Source organism: Schistocerca gregaria, chromosome 8, assembly GCF_023897955.1.
Source record: "Schistocerca gregaria isolate iqSchGreg1 chromosome 8, iqSchGreg1.2, whole genome shotgun sequence".
In the NCBI taxonomy this organism is placed as follows: domain Eukaryota; kingdom Metazoa; phylum Arthropoda; class Insecta; order Orthoptera; family Acrididae; genus Schistocerca; species Schistocerca gregaria.
In genome coordinates, this window is record NC_064927.1 from 263465162 (window position 1) to 263488692 (window position 23531).

Below are 23531 nucleotides of genomic sequence, written 5' to 3' on the forward strand. Positions count from 1 at the left end.
TGATATTGCCCTCCTTTCTTCATTTCTTTAATCCAATCCAAAATCTTAAAATCCTTGGCAAGCACCTTGTAGTGTCTTAAAGACCTTTCTTTGCCTATATATTTTACTGTTCCCATAGGCTGATAAATCTCTTGCTATCACATCAGAGTAAAGATGAAACTGATGTACAGTTTCAATGACATCCAGAATGAGATTCGTCATTGGTGGTGGTGGGGAGGGAGGGGTGGTGCTGAGCATGAATGTGGACAAATGCAAGCCTGTGAAAGCATGCGTAATTAGGCACAAGATACTGATGTCTATAGGAAAATTAAAGAGATCTTTGCTATTCCTCAGGTGTATTAGCAGTATTATATATATTAAAAACAAAGATTCCAAGACTTACCAAGCAGGAATGTGCCGGTAGACCGGCACAATAAATAAAACACACAAACACACATACAGAATTTCTAGCTTTTGCAACCGACGGTTGCTTCTTCAGGAAAGAGGGAAGGAGAGGGAAAGACGAAAGGATGTGGGTTTTAAGGGAGAGCGTAAGGAGTCATTCCAATCCCGGGAGCGGAAAGACTTACCTTAGGGGGAAAAAAGGACGGGTATACACTCGCACACACACACATATCCATCCGCACATACACAGACAAAAGCAGACATTTGTAAAGGCAAAGAGTTTGGGCAGAGATGACAGTCGAGGCAGAAGTACAGAGGCAAAGAAGTTGTTGAAAGACAGGTAAGGTATGAGCGGCGGCAACTTGAAATTAGCGGAAGTTGAGCCCTGGCGGATATCGAGAAGAGAGGATATACTGAAGGGCAAGTTCCCATCTCCGGAGTTCGGATAGGTTGGTGTTGGTGGGAAGTATCCAGATAACCCGGACGGTGTAACACTGTGCCAAGATGTGCTGGCCATGCACCAAGGCATGTTTAGCCACAGGGTGATCCTCATTACCAACAAACACTGTCTGCCTGCGTCCATTCATGTGAATGGACAGTTTGTTGCTGGTCATTCCCACATAGAAAGCGTCACAGTGTAGGCAGGTCAGTTGGTAAATCATGTGGGTGCTTTCACACGTGGCTCTGCCTTTGATCGTGTACACCTTCCGGGTTACAGGACTGGAGTAGGTGGTGGTGGAAGGGTGCATAGGATGGATTTTACACCGAGGGCGGTTACAAGGGTAGGAGCCAGAGGGTAGGGAAGGTGGTTTGGGGATTTCATGGGGATGAACCAAGAGGTTACGAAGGTTAGGTGGACGGCGGAAAGACACTATTGGTGGAGTGGGGAGGATTTCATGAAGGATGGATCTCATTTCGGGGCAGGATTTTAGGAAGTCATATCCCTGCTGGAGAGCCACATTCAGAGTCTGATCCAGTCCCGGGAAGTAACCTGTCATGTAAAGTTCCCATGTTAAAAACAAAGATTCCAAGACTTACCAAACGGGAAAGCGCCGGTAGATAGGCACAATGAATAAAACACACAAACACACACACAGAATTTCGAGCTTTCGCAACCGGCGGCTGCTTCGTCAGGAAAGAGGGAAGGAAAAGGAAAGATGAAAGGATGTGGGTTTTAAGAGAGAGGTTAAGGAGTCATTCCAATTCCGGGAGCGGAAAGACTTACCTTAGGGGGGAAAAAGGATAGGTATATACTCGCGCGCACACACACACACACATATCCATCCATACATACACAGACATATATATATGATGATGTAAATAAAATAGAAAGAAACTTCCACATGGGGAAAATATAATAAAAACAAAGATTCCAAGACTTACCAAGCGGGAAAGCGCCGGCAGACAGGCACATGAACAAAACACACAAACACACACACAGAATTTCTAGCTTTTGCAACCGACGGTTGCTTCTTCGGGAAAGAGGGAAGGAGAGGGAAAGATGAAAGGATGTGGGTTTTAAGGGAGAGGGTAAGGAGTCATTCCAATCCCGGGAGCGGAAAGACTTCCCTTAGAGGAAAAAAAGGACAGGTGTACACTCTCTCACACACACACACATCCATCCGCACATACACAGACACGAGCAGACATATTTAAAGGCAAAGAGTAAGGGCAGAGATGTCAGTCGAGGTAGAAGTACAGAGGCAAAGAAGTTGTTGAAAGACAGGTGAGGTATGAGCTGTGGCAACTTGAAATTAGCGGAGGTTGAGGCCTGGCGGATATCGAGAAGAGAGGATATACTGAAGGGCGAGTTCCCATCTCCGGAGTTCGGATAGGTTGGTGTTGGTGGGAAGTATCCAGATAACTCGGACGGTGTAACACTGTGCCAAGATGTGCTGGGCGTGCATCAAGGCATGTTTAGCCACAGGGTGATCCTCATTACCAACAAACACTGTCTGCCTGTGTCCATTCATGCGAATGGACAGTTTGTTGCTGGACATTCCCACATAGAAAGCGTCACAGTGTAGGCAGGTCAGTTGGTAAATCACGTGGGTGCTTTCACATGTGGCTCTCCCTTTGATCGTGTACACCTTCCGGGTTACAGGACTGGAGTAGGTGGTGGAGGGAGGGTGCATAGGACAGGTTTTACACCGGGGGCGGTTGCAAGGGTAGGAGCCAGAGGGTAGGGAAGGTTGTTTGGGGATTTCATAGGGATGTACCAAGAGGTTACGAAGGTTAGGTGGACGGCGGAAAGTCACTCTTGGTGGAGTGGGGAGGATTTCATGAAGGATGGATCTCATTTCGGGGCAGGGTTTTAGGAAGTCGTATCCCTGCTGGAGAGCCACATTCAGAGTCTGATCCAGTCCCGGGAAGTATTCTGTCACAAGTGGGGCACTTTTGGGGTTCTTCTGTGAGAGGTTCTGGGTTTGAGGGGATGAGGAAGTGGCTCTGGTTATCTGCTTCTGAACCAGGTTGGGAGGGTAGTTGCGGGATGGAGTCAGATGAAAGGTTTTGTAGGGGGCCTAAGGTTCTGAGGATTCCTTGAAGCTCCGCCTGGACATCAGGAATGGGATTACATTGGCAAACTTTGTATGTAGAGTTGTCTGAAAGCTGACGCAGTCCCTCAGCCACATACTCCCGACGATCAAGTACCACGGTCGTGGAACCCTTGTCAGCCGGAAGAATGATGATGGATCAGTCAGCTTTCAGATCACGGATAGCCTGGGCTTCGGCTGTGGTGATGTTGGGAGTAGGATTAAGGTTTTTCAAGAAAGATTGAGAGGCAAGGCTGGAAGTGAGAAATTCCTGGAAGGTTTGGAGGGGGTGATTTTGAGGAAGAGGAGGTGGGTCCCGCTGTGATGGAGGACGGAACTGTTGCAGGCAGGGTTCAATTTGGATAGTGTCTTGGGGAGTTGGATCATTAGGAGTGGGATCAGGATAGTTTTTCTTCGTGGCATCCATCATCATTCTTCCAGCTGACAAGGGTTCCACGACCGTGGTACTTGATCGTCGGGAGTATGTGGCTGAGGGACTGCGTCAGCTTTCAGACAACTCTACATACAAAGTTTGCCAAGGTAATCCCATTCCTGATGTCCAGGCGGAGCTTCAAGGAATCCTCAGAACCTTAGGCCCCCTACAAAACCTTTCACCTGACTCCATCAAACTCCTGACCCCACCGACACCTTGCACTCCTACCTTCTACCTACTTCCTAAAATTCACAAACCCAAACATCCTGGCCGCCCCATTGTAGCTGGTTACCAAGCCCCCACAGAACGTATCTCTGCCTACGTAGATCAACACCTTTAACCCATTACATGCAGTCTCCCATCCTTCATCAAAGACACCAACCACTTTCTCGAACGCCTGGAATCCGTACCCAGTCTGTTACCCCCGGAAACCATCCTTGTAACCATTGATGCCACTTTCCTATACACGAATATCCCGCACGTCCAGGGCCTCGCTGCAATGGAGCACTTCCTTTCACACCGATCACCTGCCACCCTACCTGAAACCTCTTTCCTCGTCACCTTAGCCAGCTTCATCCTGACCCACAACTTCTTCACTTTTGAAGGCCAGACATACCAACAATTAAAGGGAACAGCCATGGGTACCAGGATGGCTCCCTCGTATGCCAACCTATTTATGGGTTGCTTAGAGGAAGCCTTCTTGGTTATCCAAGCCTGCCAACCCAAATTTGGTACAGATTTATTGATGATATCTTTATGATTTGGACTCACAGTGAAGAACAACTCCAGAATTTCCTCTCCAACCTCAACTCCTTTGGTTCCATCAGATTCACCTGATCCTACTCCAAATCCCTTGCCACTTTCCTAGACGTTGACCTCCATCTGTCCATTGGCCAGCTCCACACATCCGTCCACATCAAACCCACCAACAAGCAACAGTACCTCCATTATGACAGCTGCCACCCATTCCATATCAAACGGTCCCTTCCCTACAGCCTAGGCCTTCGTGGCAAACGAATCTGCTCCAGTCCTGAATCCCTAGACCATTACACCAACAACCTGAAAACAGCTTTCGCATCCCGCAACTACCCTCCCAACCTGGTTCAGAAGCAGATAACCAGAGCCACTTCCTCATCCCCTCAAACCCAGAACCTCTCACAGAAGAACCCCAAAAGTGCCCCACTTGTGACAGAATACTTCCCGGGACTGGATCAGACCTTGAATGTGGCTCTCCAGCAGGGATACGACTTCCTAAAACCCTGCCCTGAAATGAGATCCATCCTTCATGAAATCCTCCCCACTCCACCAAGAGTGTCTTTCCGCCGTCCACCTAACCTTCGTAACCTCTTGGTTCATCCCTATGAAATCCCCAAACCACCTTCCCTACCCTCTGGCTCCTACCCTTGCAACCGCCCCCGGTGTAAAACCTGTCCTATGCACCCTCCCACCACCACCTACTCCAGTGTTGTAACCCGGAAGGTGTACACGATCAAAGGGAGAGCCACGTGTGAAAGCACCCACGTGATTTACCAACTGACCTGCCTGCACTGTGACGCTTTCTATGTGGGAATGACCAGCAACAAACTGTCGATTCGCATGAATGGACACAGGCAGACAGTGTTTGTTGGTAATGAGGATCACCCTGTGGCTAAACATGCCTTGATGCACGCCCAGCACATCTTGGCACAGTGTTACACCGTCCGAGTTATCTGGATACTTCCCACCAACACCAACCTATCCGAACTCCGGAGATGGGAACTTGCCCTTCAGTATATCCTCTCTTCTCGATATCCGCCAGGCCTCAACCTCCGCTAATTTCAAGTTGCCGCCGCTCATACCTCACCTGTGTTTCAACAACTTCTTTGCCTCTGTACTTCCGCCTCGACTGACATCTCTGCCCTTACTCTTTGCCTTTAAATATGTCTGCTTGTGTCTGTGTATGTGCGGATGGATGTGTGTGTGTGTGTGAGAGTGTACACCTGTCCTTTTTTTCCTCTAAGGGAAGTCTTTCCGCTCCCGGGATTGGAATGACTCCTTACCCTCTCCCTTAAAACCCGCATCCTTTCATCTTTCCCTCTCCTTCCTGAAGCATCAACCATCGGTTGCGAAAGCTAGTAATTCTGTGTGTGTGTTTTGTTCATGTGCATGTCTGCCGGCGCTTTCCCGCTTGGTAAGTCTTGGAATCTTTGTTTTTATTATATATATATATATATATATATATATATATATATATATATATATATATATATATATATAAGCAGAATTATTTTTTAAAAGCTATTTGCTTTGAAATTGATTACAAAACAACCGTATGCCCTTCAAAATACCCTCCATTACAATAATACATTAGTCCCACCAGTGCTCCCATTGCTCAAAACACTTTTTGTACTTCAGTGTTGTCAAATCAGTGTCCTTTGATACCCCTTTTAATGCATGAACATAAGAAAAAGTCGTATGAAGCCTGGTCAGATGACTAAAGGTTTTTAGCCAAAAATTGTCTAACAGAGATGGCTGTGTGTGCAGGTGCATTGTCATAGTGGAAGAAATCTTCCATTAAAATTTGCAGAAATGAGCTCCAAGATAACCCACTAATCTTTCATAGTTGGTCAGTTGTTTATTGTTAGTCTGCGAGCTTCACAAGCTCTCGAAATTTTTGGATATTTTTGTTGATTCGGGCAGTTGATGGACATCCAGAATGAGATTCGTCATTGGTGGTGGTGGGGGAGGGGGGAGGGTGTCAAGCATGAATGGATAGTGGACAAATGCAAGCCTGTGAAAGCATGCCTAATTAGGCACAAGATACTGGTGCCTATAGGAAAATTAAAGAGATCTTTGGAGATAAGTGGAGCAACTGTAAGAATATCAAGAGATCAGATGGCAAACCAGTACTCAAAGGGAAAGCTGAATGCTGGAAAAAATTTGTAGAGGAAAACATGCGGCAAATCTATGTTTATTGTATTTGTAGATTTATAAAAACTGCTAACAGTGTCGACTGGACTATACTCTTTGGAATTTTCAAGTTTGAAAGAATGAAATACAGGGCTCAAAAGGTTATTTACAATATATACTGGGTTCAGTTCTTTCGGAAATATCTGAAAGATCAGGCACCATTTTGGTCCTGCAGCCACTTAGAAACAATGAACAGAGGAATTAAAGACATTAGCGACCAGTGGGCACTGATTTATATCAATGGGACAAGTTGAAAATTTGTGCCAGACCTTGATTTGAACCTGGGTCTCCTGCTTACTAGGCAGATAGGCTGACAACTACACCATCTGTACACAGAGGTTACACTAACATCATGAACATGTTGATAAGAACAGACGCCACATAATAAGGCCTGATGGCCAGTGATTCTTTCAGTTCAGATGCACACCATGGTCGAACTCTTATGGGTATCAGCAAGATGCCACAAGTAATGAGACTAATGAAGAGTGATGCTACATCAGTAAAGTGTGGTATAAGTTGAGAATTTGGGTCAAACAGGAGGTGTGCTAGGGTAGTCTGAGTGTTCGTCATGACCACTGTGTCCGGATGGTATAGTGGTCAGTGCAACTGCCTAGCAACCAGGAGACCAGATTTGAATCCTAGTGCGGCACAAATTTTCAGCTTTCTCTATTGATGCAAACAAATGTCCAATGGCAGCTAATGTCTCCAATTCCTTTGTGTCTTGGTTATTTACAACTTGCAAGGAAACCAGACTGCAATCATAAGAATTGAAGGACATGAAACGGAATGAGACAGGATTGCAGCCTATTCTGATGTTATTCAATCTGTACAGTGAGAAAGTTGTGAATTAAACCAAGGAGAAATTTTGAAAGGGAATTAAAGTTCAGGGAGAAGAAATAAACACTTTGAGATTTTTCAGTAATATTCTAATTCTGTCAGAGACTGCAAAGGACTTTCGAGATCAGTTAATTGGAATAGACAGTGTCTTGAACAGAGGATATAAAATGAACATCAACAAAAGCAAAAAAAGGCTAATGGAATGTAAGTTAATTAAATCAAGTGATGCTGAAGGATTTAGATTAGGAAATTAGACACTAAAAGTTGATCTCTTTTGCTATTTTGGCAGCAAAATAGATAGTGAACAAAGTAGGTAACATACTGAAGCTGGCAATAGCAAGAAAAATATTTCTGAAAAAGAGGAATTTGTAATCATAAAGTACAAATGTAAGTATTAAGAAGTCTTTTCTGGGAATATTTGTCTGGAGTGCAACCTTGTATGGAACTGAAACATGGGCAGTAGGAACTTCAGGCAAGAACAAGATATTAGCCTGTGAAATGTGGTACTACACAATAATGCTGAAGATTAGATTGTTATATTTGAATGACAAATGTGAAGGTACTGAACTGAGTTGTGTAAAAAGAAATTTGTGACATGGCTTGACTAAAAGAAGGAATTGGTTGATAGGAGACATCCTGAGGCAGCAAGGAACCATCAGATTTGCAATAAAAGGGGGTATGTGTGTCTGTGTGTGTGTGTGTGTGTGTGTGTGTGTGTGTGTGAGAGAGAGAGAGAGAGAGAGAGAGAGAGAGAGAGAGAGAGAGAGAGAGGGAGAGAGAATGTTCTTCCTGAAACATTTCTGCCTATTCAGCTCATTACCATAGCTTCTTCAGTGGTAAACTGCTTTGCCAAATTCATTCAAAGGCCCATCCACATCTTGCATCTTTAAGTCACTTTCAAAATTAAGATGTCCCATTTCATTTGTTCAGGAAAGTGAGAAAGATTTAATCAGACTGAAGAACTTTCTAAACCAAAGTTCAAGCAGCTAATGCCACATAATATCTCTTTGGCACAGTAAAGCAGATGACATAGAACAATCAGTCACATTCTAATCAAAAACACTGTCACACTACACAATGGTTTTCATTACAGATTGGGAAGGAGATTCTGGTAATTCTGTTTTCAGTAAATAAATTTATTGTGCAGCCATTTGGTTCAAGATTACATCTTATAATGGACCATAAATAATTAAATACTCTACTTGGTCCATATTTCTGTTTGACCAAGAAAATGTTTAGTGATTATGAAATTAGGACTTGTATCTCATTTCCTATAGATATGAAATTCTACACAAAATTATGCATTAGCTTGCCATCACAAAGACTATATATAGGCCCTGACATGCTGTTCTTTAGTTATACTAATCCATAATTAATTAATTAATTAATTATTAGCTCATTTCTCAATATCAGTATTAACACTTCATAGAATAATATTTCCCTATATTCCAGAAGAACAGATGTTCATTTGCTATGAGCATTACTACTTGTTATTTTGAGAGAGCAGTAGATTCAGAAACCCTTTGTCCTACCCTGTCATGTGGTAATTATTTACTGTTTCGACAAAAGCCTATTTCTTTAGTGAGACAAACTATCATGACCTTGCATTTACATGTTAAGTCCTCATGATGTCTTCATTACATTATGTGATCCAGCTTGTAAAGGGACACCCTCATCTAGCATTGCTTTTCTTCAACAGAAGTTATTGACACGAAAAATACTTCCTACCTTTTAAACAGGTTAATATTATCTCAGCTGTTTATCTCAAAGAATTTCGTGTGATTTTATATACAATGTATTTTATTTCAGGTTAAAATGTTTAAAAATAAATCACTTTATTTTCTTTGTTACAATTGATATGTACCAGCACTGTATGTGCAGTTAAAATTCTCTTCTTTTAGAAACATTTGAAATTACATAATATGTGGCACACTCTAATTTCCTATTATTAATTGCACAGTCAGATGCTAATTATTAAATTAATTCAGTATCCACTTATAAAATAACAATACAAATTAATAGAACATAGTTTGTTAACAGAACTTGTAAACTCTTTAGAATGTTGTTAGTACTGCAGAATGAAGAAGTAGTGGGCATGCCTCTGGTGTTATCAGATGGGTTTTTATGTTTGGCATTAACAATGTAATTTTTGATAATGAAGTGGAAATTCTAAAGACAGTGTAAGATAGAAAAATGTGAAAAAATAAAAATCACGATGAACACAGGCAATTCTTCAGTAGTCATGACGCCAATTGGAACCAGGAGAAGCAATAATATCAAAAAATTTCAGCCTTAAGAATCAGCCACCAGATGTGAAGAACTGGTGACAACTTTGAGAAAAGAAGACAAGTGAAAAAAATTATTGTAAATCTTACTCCTGTCAAAGCTTATTAAAAGAGTTTATTTTAGGATTGAAAATCAACAGATAATGTGAGGGAGATTACAAGCTTCTGTTAGACAGAAGACCGCCATTCCGTGGTGTGGCATACTGTTCACATGGGGTGTGAAACACTCCTAATAGTGAGAGTGACTTCTGTGCTAGCAGACTTGTTTATGTTTGTATCCTCTTGTGGTGGCTTCCCAGAGCTTGGTTTTCAATCTCAAAGAGCTTGTTTTCTTCTTTGTTAAATTTTTTCGCCTTTTAGAAAGTTAGCATGCATATAAATCTACTCATGTGCTGGAGAAAGAAAGATTTAAGTTGTATTAAAATATGTCTGTATAAGTTTGACAACTTGATGTTTCAGCTACACAGTCAGTAAATCTTGATGCTTTCTGTTGGATAACTGTTAGTGTCCATCTCTGAAAATTGCCATGTTATCTGAACTGCAAGACTCTACAGGAGGAGTAGCAGTGTTCATAGTAAACAATTTTTTTTTCTGGCCCAAAGGGAACTCTTATTCTCTGTTGTCCTGTTGGTGTTAAGAAAGTGGTACATTAACATCAGCTATTTAGTACAACTAAGAAAACAGCAGTGTTTTTAAGTAGTAGAGTTTGTGTTAATTTACTATCTGAAATTCAGAACAACTAGTGTATAATAAGATAACAGTATTTTAACACTGATGCAATTTCTTGCAGATGCTTTACTCTGTTAAAATATGCTTTGATTTGTTCCACATCACATAAAATTCAGATCCATAGTGAATTTTCCATAACATTTGAAATGAGTGGCAAATATATGTTCATCTTGTAATTGCAGGCCCATAAAGACGTGTGAGATGAGTGAGCTCGGGCTGCTAGTGCAGTTGCCGGGGTCTTTGGCAGATGTTGACCTGGTGTTGCGGGGCTTGCATGTCAACTATGACCACTATTCTGACCTGAGTCCTTCCTGTGAGCTGAAGCAACAGTTCAATGTTAAGCCAAAGGGTAAGGAAATTAAATTAAAGTTAAGGCCTGGTACTACAACCTGCCTGGGCTGTTGGGCTGTAGCACCAGGAGAATGTAGTTTACCATGACAATGTAGCTGTGAAGTTTGTAAATTTATTGACCTGTCAGTTGGGCTTCTTGGAAATCTTCTTCTTCTTAATTTAAATCTTTAATTGCTACTAGGTGCTTGAGATAATTGGAATAACACAGTGCCACTGAAGTAGATTTTCGTATTATGCTGTTTTATTTTCACTCTCTATGTTGATGATAATCAACTTTTATAGTAAATTCACACCTGTAATGATACAGGTCAGGAAACTCAATAAAATTAGTCTACATTACAGGGACAAATGGTGTTAATGCATGATTCAAACTAAAAGTGTTCCAGTTAACACATTTTACTTAAATAACTTTCATTTACTATTACTCAGCATGTTTTAGTGATTAATCATATAGATTTGAGTGCATTTACTATTACTCATAACAAACTCAGAACTAGGGACTGTACTCTATAAATGATGGATGCTGACTGACTGTGCCTTTGTTCACAACGTTTATTTAAGGATGTGCATAATACTGTTTTTACAAAATTATAAACTATTGAATTATTACATATTCATTAACAAAATAAAATACTGAAATAGTAGTTAAAATATATACCTTAGAGAAATAAGTTATTTTGTTTAACAATAAGCCAAGTATTCTTCAAATGGCAAAAATCATAGGTTCTATTTTACATAATGAAATGTTGGGTCTGCAGTTTTGTCCCCAGAATGTAGCAAAGCCTGCCAAGAAATGTCTAAAATCTGTCTTCTTATTGGAATATTGCACAAAATAACATATAATTCCTGTAAAATTATACATTTCTGGAAACAGGAAAATTAGGACTACAGGACAATGATGCTGGATTTTTCAAAGGAATGCAATTTGCAGTTCAAACATTCTGGAAACCAACAATTACTAATAAAGATAACTTTTTTAAATACACATTTTTCAAAGGAATGATAAGGTGTTGTTTATTAAGGAGAGAATAGGTCTTTCAAAAACAAGCAACTGTTATTAGGCTTACATTTTGAAATGCATGTGGTTTTAGTGGATTGTAAATTTTGAACACTTCATCAAAAAAAATGTCTGCATGAACACTTTATGTTGTTAACATCAGTAGCCTATAAACTATATACCAAATAAGATTTTGAAAAAATTCAGCTTGTATAAGAATTTGGATACTTCACCTCTAAACATCAAACATCAGCCGCTCACAGTGACTTATCCCTCAATCCATAGAACTTTTTACCCCACCTAAACCATGACACCCCCCCTCTCATCACTCTTTTACCTTCTTCTGAAGACCCACAAACTCAATCATTCTGGCCATCCCATCACCCACCGAATGTATATCTGCCTAAGTTGATCAACACCAGCAACCAATAGTACTAAGTCTTGCCTCCCATATTAAAGATACCAACCACTTCCTAGATCATCTGAAATCCCTACCTGTCCCACTCTCACTAAACACCTTGCTTGTCACCATTGATGCCATCTCCCACATACATCCCCCACATACATGGTCTGTGTACTGCTGAACATGGCAAAGATGTCATTTATGTATCTAAACAAAACCAGAGGCTCAAGGCTTATGGATCCCAGGCTAGCCCCCTCCAAGTGACCCATGAAAAGCTTGGCATGGCTTTTTCCTGTTTCCAAAGCTATGACATCATTCCTGCACGCCTTACTCAACTTTATACTTACCAATAATTACTTCACCTTTGAGAGGCAAATATACAAATGTATCAGGGATAAAGCCATGCCAACTTTTCATGGGTCACTTGGAGGGGGCTAGCCTGGGATCCATAAGCCTTGAGCCCCTGGTTTTGTTTAGATACATAAATGGCATCTTTGCCATATGGACTCATGGTGAGGCTGACCTGTTAAAATTTCTGAAACCTCTAAGTACCTTCTCCCAATTAATTTTCACATGCTCCTTTTCCAAATCCCATGCCACTTTTCTTGATGTTGATCTCATCCTCACTGAAGTCCAGCTACACTTCGGTCCACATTAAGTCTACTAACAAACAACAGCACTTACATTTTGACAGTTGCCATCCTTTCCATGGCAAACGTCCCCTCCCATACTGCTTCAGCATTTGAGGCAAATGTATTTGTTTGGATGTAGACTCTTTACAACAAGACACTGCCATTTTTACCTCAGTCTTCACTGGACATTAGCCTAGTTCAAAAGCAAATTTCCCAGGACATCACCTCCAATCCTGATACTTCTGATCCCTCCAAAAAACAACTTCGGAACACACCACTTGTTACTCGGTATTATCCTAGCCTTGAATGTATTAATGATCTACTTCCACAAGGCCATGAATTCCTAAAGTCACACCCTGAAATGAGATCGTTTCAGTCTGAATAGCTAGAATGGCTTTTTGTCACCCTCCCAATTTCCACAACATCCTTGTTAAACCCCATTCTCCTTCTGCACCAATCTCCCTACCCTATGGCCCCTACACTCGCGACTGTCCCCACTTGAAGACTTACCCTATGCACCCTCCTATCACCACCTATACCAGCCCTGCAACTGAAAAAACATACACCATCAATGGAAGAGCCACCTGTGAAATGACACGTCATATACCAGCTGTTATGTAAACTCTGTTCGACCTTTTACATCAGCATGACTAGCATCCTTTTTTCAGTTAGGATGAATGGGCATAGGCAGAGGGTGTATATTGGCAACAGACAATATCCTGTTGCAAAGCATGCTCTACAACATGACAGTTGTGACCCCAGTGCCTGTTTCACCATACACGCCATATGGATTCTTCCCCCAGACACCTGTTGCTCAGAACTCAGCAGGTGGGAACTAGCACTACAGCATGTCCTTGTTTTGCACCACCCACCTGGCCTTAATATACTTTAATTCCTTCTGTCTCAGCATTTCTTCACAGTAACTACTCCTTTGTCCACTCATTTTCTTACCTGTCTATTTTTAACCATCTGTGCTATTCACTCTTATTATTTCATGCACGATGATCTAGCAGTAATCTTGTCTTCCATATTACCCTGTCTTCCACCTTTAATCTCTCAGATTTTCAGAACTTGTCCAGCACAGTCCCCAACAATCAGCGTCTCCTTCTTACCCCATCTGGTAAGTCTCCCCTCATCTGGGGTTCTGGGTAACTTTTCCAAACTGCTGCCATTTTCCTAAACCTCTCCAGTCCTTTTCCTTCATCCCTCTTCCTAACCCTTCAACTCTTCAGCTGGAAGAAGAAGTGACTGGCTCCAAAAGATTTCATAAGTTAAACCTTTTTGTGCGTGTATGTTCTCCTGCCACCACTTGGTGAGTTGATGTTTTGTTATCTATCCATTTACATTATATTGTCAAAATTTGGTTTATGGAACCTGGCAAGTGTGATTATGACTCACACTCTGAGAGTTCTGTACAAATTATGTATGTAGACAATAATAATAATTTAATGGTAAAAGTCATTGTACTGGATGCTACTTTGGAGAGTTGTGTATCCTTAATCTACCTCGATTATCCATCTGGGATGAGGGCACCTATGATTTAATGTGGAATTGAAATGATATGTTGTTTCTGGTGACTCCTTACATCATTGAGAGGTAGAGAAGGGTTAAAACAAGGGCTGAAAAATCCAACATGAGATTCCATCCTGTGATGTTTCAGTTTCCAGGCACGCACTTTACCAATAGGTCACCAGAACTGACTTATTTGTAGATAGTTCATCTACAGGTGTTGATGGATAACAAGTCCCAAACAAATATTTTTTTATGTGATATAATTACAATTTAACAATTGTTAGACTTGGGGGAGGGGGGGGCATTCTGTTGGCTAGTTCCAAAGATGGTTATTGTCCAACTGACCAGCTATGTTTCCAATTTTGTTTAAGTTCATTTTGACCACTCAGTGCCTCACCTGTATCATGAGTAGTTCCTTTATTCCTTGCATTGTTCAAGGATATTTTTTATGCATCCATAGGAAGGTCTTATTATTGTTTTAAGTGCATGACTGTGCATAAATAGATCAGTTATATTATTGTTTGTGTCTGAGCAATCAATCAGTAAAATTAATAACCATGAAATATGTAGAAGTACGTATCCACAGTGATTGAAAATCCAATGACCACATAGAGCAAATTGAAGGAAAGCAAGATGTCATAGTGATATTTACTGGACCAATCCTAAGTGTGCTTGCAAAACTCACTTTTTGCTGATTCATGAATGTTGCTAAGCAGTATGAGACCTTTAACAAGTAGGATATGAATGTTTTTCATCACAGGTTTGTAGTGATTGTGGAAAATTATCTTGCTGCAAACTGCCACTTGTCGAAGAACTTTAAGAGGCGTTAAGTAGTCATAGTTTTGTTTATTCTTTGTTTTTACTTTTGATCACTATGTGTACTTAGAGATGTATTTTATATATTGCCTGTGTAGTTGTGCTTTGTAAATGTTGGAATAAATATTGTCAAATACCCAACATTTAGTTATGACCCCAATGTGATCATGCCACCTAATGAGTTAAGGGGCTATGTTGGCTACAGCATACACATAAACCTTCTGTGCCATGACATATATGCAACGTGTACTTCTCATGCAACTTACAGAGAATCCTACACTATACTCAGGCCAAAACCAGCAGCCACAGACAAGATGCCACTGATCTCGGCAGTCATCTGCACATCTGTGAAACTACCTTCCTTTGGCAACAAAACCCAATCCTTTGGTTTTCTCAATTGGAGAGCCATATGTCACTGCGAGCAAGACAGTGCACAGCTATGTCATTCTGGCACTAAATGACGAGGTGGCCAGTGAAGACAGGATATTATAGCCATGCCCCCAGCCCTGTAAATGTATGTGACAATTAAAAGCACACCAATCAAGTACTTGTCACAGTCAGAGACCAAAAGACTAGAGAAAATTGCTGGGAACAGAAGAGCTTGGTAATTGCACTCCATTGCATTTATTACATCATCTGCATGCTTTGGCAAATATTGCAGTCAGTGATGACATACTGAGGAGCATATGAATGTCATGCCTGCCCATGGATCTGCAAAAGATATTTGCAGTGTGTGTAGGAGATTTAGATGTCATTACACAGTTATGTAGTGGAGATGTATCCATCTGCAACTGTGGCAGCTGTCACACCACTACTAGTGGCCCACCACAGCAACATTGTCATTGCTACAGGAACAAATGGCAGGGCTTACCACACAGGTTACAGCTCTGCATGCAAGTACCAATCAATGTTGGCACTGTAGTTGAACATAGGTTGTAGTTGCTCGACATCAATCTGAGAGTATGTTGGTACCACAAATGATTCAGTATGGAGGCCAAGAAGTGTAACCCACCATGTGAAATGGGAAGCAATCACAACAAGGTTATTTTCCACAATCACTCAGTGATGATGGCAACTGACTCAGCAGATAACAGATGTCACCTTCTGGTCATTGTACGATACACGAAACAGGCATTCTTGGTGGACCTAGAGCAGATGCGTCAGTTTACATGCCTATCTTGCCATCGTCGTGATGATTGGTACCTGTTTGTCACTAATGGCTCCACCGTTAAAACATATGGACAGGTGACATTAGCTCTCAACCTGGGTCTCTGATGTCAATTTGAATGGCAATTCATAGTCAGCGACATAGTGCGTCTGATGCTAGGAGCAGACTTTTTGTCATGCTGGGGACTACTACCAGACCTCAGACACCACCATCTTTTGGAAATGACAACCAACCTAAACAGCCAGGGTCAGTTTCATTACAGTGACTGTGCGGGACTATGAACAGTAACAGGTGATTCACTGTATATCGCACTCCTTCAGCAATATCCAGATGATATGCAGCAGTGACCGACACTTGCACCAGTTCAGCACAATACGGTGCACCACATATTGAAAAGTCCTAGTCCAGTGATCTACGTACAACCATGTTGTTTGAAATTGGGTAAGTAGCAAGACAGGAGCTTACCTTCATGCTGACAAAAGGAATCCGCCAACCATATGGTAGTAGCTGGCCTTTGCCTCTCCATGTTGTGCCACAGAAAACTAATGGATGGCACCCCTGTGGTGATTATTGTCAGCTAACAAAAGGAATATTCCTGATCGATACCTTGTGCCTCACATTAAGGACTTTGCACTCTACATTGATCAATGCATCTTCTCTACTATAGATCTAGTGTGTTCTTAGTATCAGATACCATTTGCACCAGAGGACAGCCACAAAATGGCAGTGTGTACTCCATTTGGACTTTTTGAATTTAACGGAAAGCAATTTGGCCTTGAAACTTTTCCCAAACTTTTCAGAGATTTGTGTATGGAGTTATATATGATCTTGATTTCAGTTACATCTATATTAACAATCATTTGGTGATGCCCAGATCAGACACAGAGCACCTAGAGCATTTACGCCAGCTTCTCGACTGTCTTTCTGCACACAGTTTGCTTGTAAATCCAGTGACATAAGTTTTCAGAGCACCAGAGGTGCAGTTTCCTGGCTACACTACCGACACTATCTCCACAAGAGAGGGTTGAGATGATTTTGAATTACCCACAACCAATAACAACACTTGAGTTACATCAATTTCTATGTGTCAAAAACTTTTATAGGCACTTAGTTTGTAAGCATACTTTATTGGTGGCATCTTTAAATGAGTACCTATGAGGGATGCATAAACATGGTGAATAAGTGAAGTGATTTGATGCAATGCTAGTGGCTTTTGTGAAACTGAAATTTGCTATCAAAGACACCACACTGTTGGCTCACCCAGCTCCACAAGCATCTCTCGCCCACATGGTCAATGCCTCTGTGACAGCAGTGGGCGCCATGTTGCAACAACAGACAATCCATTGCTGGCAACCATTAGCATACTTCAGCAAGAAACATTTACCGGCGCAACAATAGTGGTCCACATATGACCGGGAGCTGTACACTGCGCACACCACTGTTGAGAAGTTCCGGTATGTTCTTATGTGCTTGAGGGGCAACAATTCATCCTGGTTATGGACCACAAAACTCTCACATATGCATTTCAATAAAAAAACCTGACAAATCCTCTTCACACTAGCTTTGCCGTTTAGATTTCACTGGACAATTCACTACAAGTATTATACACATCGACGGTGAGAAGAATCTGCCGGCTGACACTATTGTACATTCAAGAGATCACAAGCACTATGGGCTATGAAGCCCTTGCAGCAGCATAACAGCTTGATAATAGCTGTGAGAGATTTTGGCAGAACCCACTGGTCTACAGCTCCAGTGCCTTTCGCTGCCAGCAGCAGCATGTCCTTTTGAGACAAAGAGTTTCTGCCAGCAAGACATTATTTCATTGCATCAGCTGTCACAACGAGGAGTCCATGGAACCACCAAGTTTATCAAATGAACTTTTGTGTGGCCAAGTTTGAATGTAGACTGCAAGGTTTATATACCTCAGTGCATTGCATCCCAGTGATGTAAAATTATATGATATGCTCTTGCACCACTTGGCACACTTCTACCACCCAGTTAAAGTTTCGAGCATATACATTTGGATGTAGTAGGACCTCTCCCACTATGTGAAGGGTTTACCTACTGTTTGGCTGCAATTTATTGGTTCACAAATTGGCCAGAAGTCTTTCCCATGGCAGACATCACAGCAGAGCTACCACTATTTTTTGCAGGTGAATCATCCTTTTTGGCATTCCCTATGCATCATGATGGATCAAGGTAGACAGTTCAGTTCACATCTATTCAGGCTGCCTCTTTGCTTCTAGGAACAAAGAGGGTTAAAACCACAGCATACCATCCAGTGGCCAATAGACTTGAGGAAGAGTGAATTGAGAGTTAAAGGTGTCCTTAAATTGTTACAACTCACAATGTTGGACTGAGTCTCCACCTATCATTCTACTGGGCATCTGTGCAGCTATAAAGGAGGATGTGGGAGCCATGGTAGCTGAGATGGTGAATGGACAAACAACTCACCTGAAAGATGAATTTATGGCAGTACACCGGGTGATGTGATCAAGGCTCCGTCTTTGTTATGAAACTGTGGTTGCACATATGGCAACTGCACCGCACGGCACCAAGAGAAAGACAGTCTCACATTCATTTGTATTTCATGAGTTGTCAAGATGCAAATAAGTTTTTGTTCAGCACTTCACCATGCATATACCATTATAGCCACCTTATGATGGACCCTACAAAGTGTTCAGTAAGGAGACAAACAGTTTAAGGTGGACATTTGTGGTAACCTGAAAACAATTTTATTTTACAGACTGAAGCCTTTTATAGTACTATCCTCACCATCTAGGACAAGGCAACAGGACAAGCCAATACATACATGTCAGCACAGCTTCCCATTCCACACTGGAGTGCAGGAGCCATGCTTCTGAGGTTAACTAATGGTGTCGGTGATGCCAAAGGAAGTGACACAACTGCAAACACTGCAAAGCAAGTGATTACGTGGTCAGGGCATCATGTGCAATTCAACCAACTACATCATTGACTCTAGGGGGGGGGGGGCGGGGAGGGAGGGGGGGGGGGTTGAATCCTGTGGCAATAGTGCAAAATTATCTTGCTGCAAAGTGACACTTGTCAAAAAGTTTAGGAGACATGTAGTCATAATGTTGTTTACTTCCTGTTTTTGCTTTTGGTCTCTATGTGTAACCAGAGATGTATTTTTTGCATTTTCTCCATAGTTGCACTTTGTAAATGTTGGAATAAACCTTGTCAAATACCCAACAGGTCCATTCAATTCATATGATGTTTATAATTAAACTTTCACTTCTTGAGAGAGCCCTTAGGAAAATGAGTGACAGTAGGACAATGAAACAGCTCTTCTCACCTTGTACAGACCTATGTTGACTCTCTCCCCATGTAATGCTCATGGATACTTGTGTTTCAACCCTGCATCACCATACCAGTGTTGGCACATAATGCCAAGTCAAGACAGTATCACTACCAACAATACAAATCATGGTGGTCACAACTTCAACGTCATTTGTATAAAGCTGGGTACTCATATTTCAGTGTACACTGGCTCAGGTAGCAAAAGTTTAGTTAAAAGTACCCCGTACTTCTTCCTTTAATTTCATGTAATATGCAGAGGTTCAAAAGATTCAAGTGGATATAAAATTCAGGTTCTAACACAGTTTTAGAACTGCTCGTCCCCAAAAAAAGCATCAAATTCCCTAGTTTATACCTAACTGTCCAAATTTTTTAAACAGAATAAGGTAATATAAAAGAAGAAGAAAAATTAAGGTAGCATATTTATTACATTCCCCTGTTTTTTACATAAACTATCCTCAGTTAAAAAAAGATGCAGAGAAAAATACACAAAAATATAAAAATGTGCAATACGTTGACAAATTCAGTTTAATGCATAAGCATCTTATTGCTCAAATTTTTACATTTGTATGTTAAGAAAATAGATTTATCATTTCGTGCTTCCAAAGTACATTCAGTCTTTTAACTTACCTATCAGCTGAGCAAATTTTATGTTTGTTATCTAAAATATAAAATGTGACAGCTCATATTTCATACAATTTCAAAGCTGGGATCACTTGAAGAAATATTATGTCATTACGCAGGACCCATTTATGTAATTTCCCCTTTGAGCTCTGCAGTGTGATTTTGAACGCCTACATGTCAAAGCATTTGCTTATAGTCCGTTCATCCATTTATAGGAACATTTATCAATGATTTGTTGATTTCAGGCACTATTCATTTACAAACAATTGTATAACCAAAGAACAAAACAAAAATTACTGAATTTTATAATGTTAGAAACCTGCAATTATTCTATTGGTTATACTGTCAACTTGATATAGTGTTTTATAACATAATTACATCTAATTACTTTGTAATTACTATAATTCTCAATACAAAACTAAATTGAGAATGTAAACATAATGTTTATTTAGTCTACAGGGTTATATACTGAAATTCAGACTACACTAAAAAATAATGTATTATTATTTGAAGCAGGGAAGATGCTAGGAATGCTTGGGATAATGGAGTTTCTGTGAAATTAACAAAAATGTAATCAGCATTATTTATTTGAATCAGTTCACTTATTTTCCCATTTAAATGATAGATTTGTATTTGACTTTGTATCCTATTTCATGTATTTTAGTTGTAACCACTGGGTGATAACATTTTAAGTAATTTTGAACTTTTTTTGTGATTGTAATTAACAAAATTACTATATGTAACAATGTTCTGATTGTTAGTGAATGTGTATAAGGCCCACAAGAAATAACCCAAAGGTTCCAGTGCAGTGTGAGATTTTGATGTGTGACATAACAATAAGTCAAGAAATAAACAGCATTCAGAGTTATAAATCTGAGTGCATCTGAATCACTTTTTGACTTTTCACGTTACTAGAGAACAATGGTGTTCTCTGGCCTGTACTCACACATGGAGATTACAGGAAAAACTAGTTGCACCGAAGCAATGAAAAGAAATGAAATTCCAACCAAAAAGTTTTTTCAAACAGTCTGTGCTAGATATATAAAGACTTTTACTTTCATTTATTTATTTGACAATTATTATCCCCAGTAAAATCATATGCCACAATATGGCTGAGGCCTGGGATTTGATTTAAGTTTCAGTATAAGTGCAAAAGTCAACTTGTGAGTTTAATGTGTAGTATTTTAACATCCCAACTGATTGGTTCAAATGGCTCTGAGCACTATGGAACATCCCAACTGAAAGACGATTTTATTTGGGAAGCAAAATTTTGGGCTGCATGCTTAAAGATTCTGGAATTAAAAAATTATAAGAACAAGGAAATAGGATTGTGCAGCTGTGAGTTACAGTTGATTACAATCAACTTGGACATAACAAAAAGTGAGGTATATCATCTACGATAATTCATCTATTCATTGATGGTGTTATTTCAGCGGGCCGTGTGAAAAGCTATTTTTATTCAGGGAGTGTTTTTCTCTATTTAGACTGTGGAGACACATCTACAAATTAGCCAGGCAGTTGTAACGACTCTCCATTCACTATTTCTGCAGAGGAACTGTCTATACCTGGCTTGTTTGAGTTTTGTAAGCCAAACAGGGCCATGGGGAGAGCTTCTGTTGACCTGGTATAGTGGCACATCAAAGCTGCTTTCAAAGTACAGTGTCAATGCTCTACCATGCCATTACTGACTGGGTGTTAGCTGGCGGTGTTGTGGTGGCTTATCCCACAGAACGCTGTTAGCTTTGCGAGCAAATCGGATTCAGATTGTTTACAATGATCTGTAGTGATGTGCAAATGACAGCCAAATTGAGATACCCAGTTTAATATGAAGGCATAAACCAAGGTTTCTGCTGAGACATTGTCCACTGGGGACGCTTCTGGCCAATGCATGAATCAGTTGACCATCGTCAGCTAATATCGGTGGCCATTTGATGGCAGAAACATTCCCACAATGTTGATATGTACGTGTGTAAAACGGTTGGTGGTTTCAAGAACGTTTCTGATAGGTGCATGCATGTGCCGACCAACCTTACTGCACTGACACTATGTACAACATTGGTCCACTCACAGCAGTCTTCCTTCATCCCTAGCCACACAAAGTGAACTGACATTATGCGTATTGTAGTTCATGCTCCAGGATGACACAGGTTATGCAAAGATGTAAACACATTTTTCAAGAATCTTGCAGGTAAAAACTGTCATGGTTTGGCTGTGGACACATTACAGTACAACCTGATACCTCTGTCAGGAGTCATGACTAACTGCAGATCCATTATAGACTTGTTTTCCTGCAACAGCTCTTGTAGTTCTGGGTCTGTAAGTTGTGCTTCTGCGAGTTCTGTGTAGTCTATGGTGGAGACACTGCTGACATGGGAGAGACAATCCCTTACTACATTCTTGATTGCTGATATATGCTGGATGTTCATGCTGAACTGTGTGATATACAGTAGCTGATTGTGCTGCCTTGGTGAACAGTTCATATCGTTCAGTTGATAGGCATATGTCAGCATCTTATGATTTATGAATATGGTGAACTCACAGGCCTCCAGATGAGGACAGAAGTATTTGATTCCCTCATATATCACTAAGAGTTCTCGATCATAGGTGCTCCACTTACATTTCTTCAAAAAGAAGGCCAGAGGTTGCCATGCATCATTTTTGTATTGTTGCAACACTGTACCCGCAGCTGTCTGGCTTGCATCTACAACCAATGGTAATGGTGCATTTAGCTCAGCATGTGCCAAAAATGCAGCATCCACTATTGCTTGTTTAGCCCATTCAAATGCACCTGTCATGCTGTCTGTCCACTGTATTGTTGTGTTCCCTTTGCATTTCGGGCCTGCTAGCACAGCTGTTGATGGTTCCTGAATATATGCTGCATGTGGTAAATGTCTGCGGTAAAAATTACACATTCTCAAAAATTGGCGCAGCTCCATAACTGTGAATGGGCACAAGTTCTGTAGGATGGCTTCCACTTTTTCAGGTAATGGTAGTGAGCCAGAGAGAGAGATTCAGTGGCCAAGAAAATCTATTTGTGGTTGAGCAATAATACATTTTGCTGTGTCCAGAGTGACACCATATTAGTCTAGCCATTTAAAAACTTGTATGTGATGCTGGCAATGTTCTTCCGGTGAGACTGAAAATACCAATATATCGTCAAGGTAAGCAAAACAGTATGGCAGACCTTGCAACACTGAACTGATAAGTCTCTGCCATGTCTGTACAGCATTTCTGAGGCCATAAGTCATTAATTTACTTTCAAAAAGGCCAAATGGCATAATTCTTTGGGATGTCTTCTTTGGTGACAGGTATCTGTGTGTATGCCTTGGTGCAGTCCAACACACCATACAAGTGGGCACTGGTCAACACTTAGTTGTAATTGTGGAGCAATGGAACTGGGTAATGATCAGGCACTGTAAGGGCATTAAGTGCTTTATGGTCCCTGCACAGATGCCACGCAGCACACTTCTTAGGCAAGAGATGTAGCAGTGATGACCAAGGGCGACTTGATAGTCACATGATACCCTTTTGAATCGTACTATCAAACTTGCCCTTG

General features: G+C 40.9%; 1 protein-coding gene across 1 annotated transcript in view; it reads left to right on the forward strand.

Annotated features, from left to right (window-relative positions):
* Positions 1 to 23531, forward strand: part of LOC126284279 (dynein axonemal intermediate chain 7-like) — an 828882-nt gene that overhangs the window by 209311 nt on the left and 596040 nt on the right. The window contains exon 8 of the mRNA XM_049983103.1: positions 10334 to 10500. Within this exon, the coding sequence (XP_049839060.1) occupies positions 10334 to 10500 (167 nt within the window). The remainder of the gene's footprint in view (positions 1 to 10333; positions 10501 to 23531) is intronic.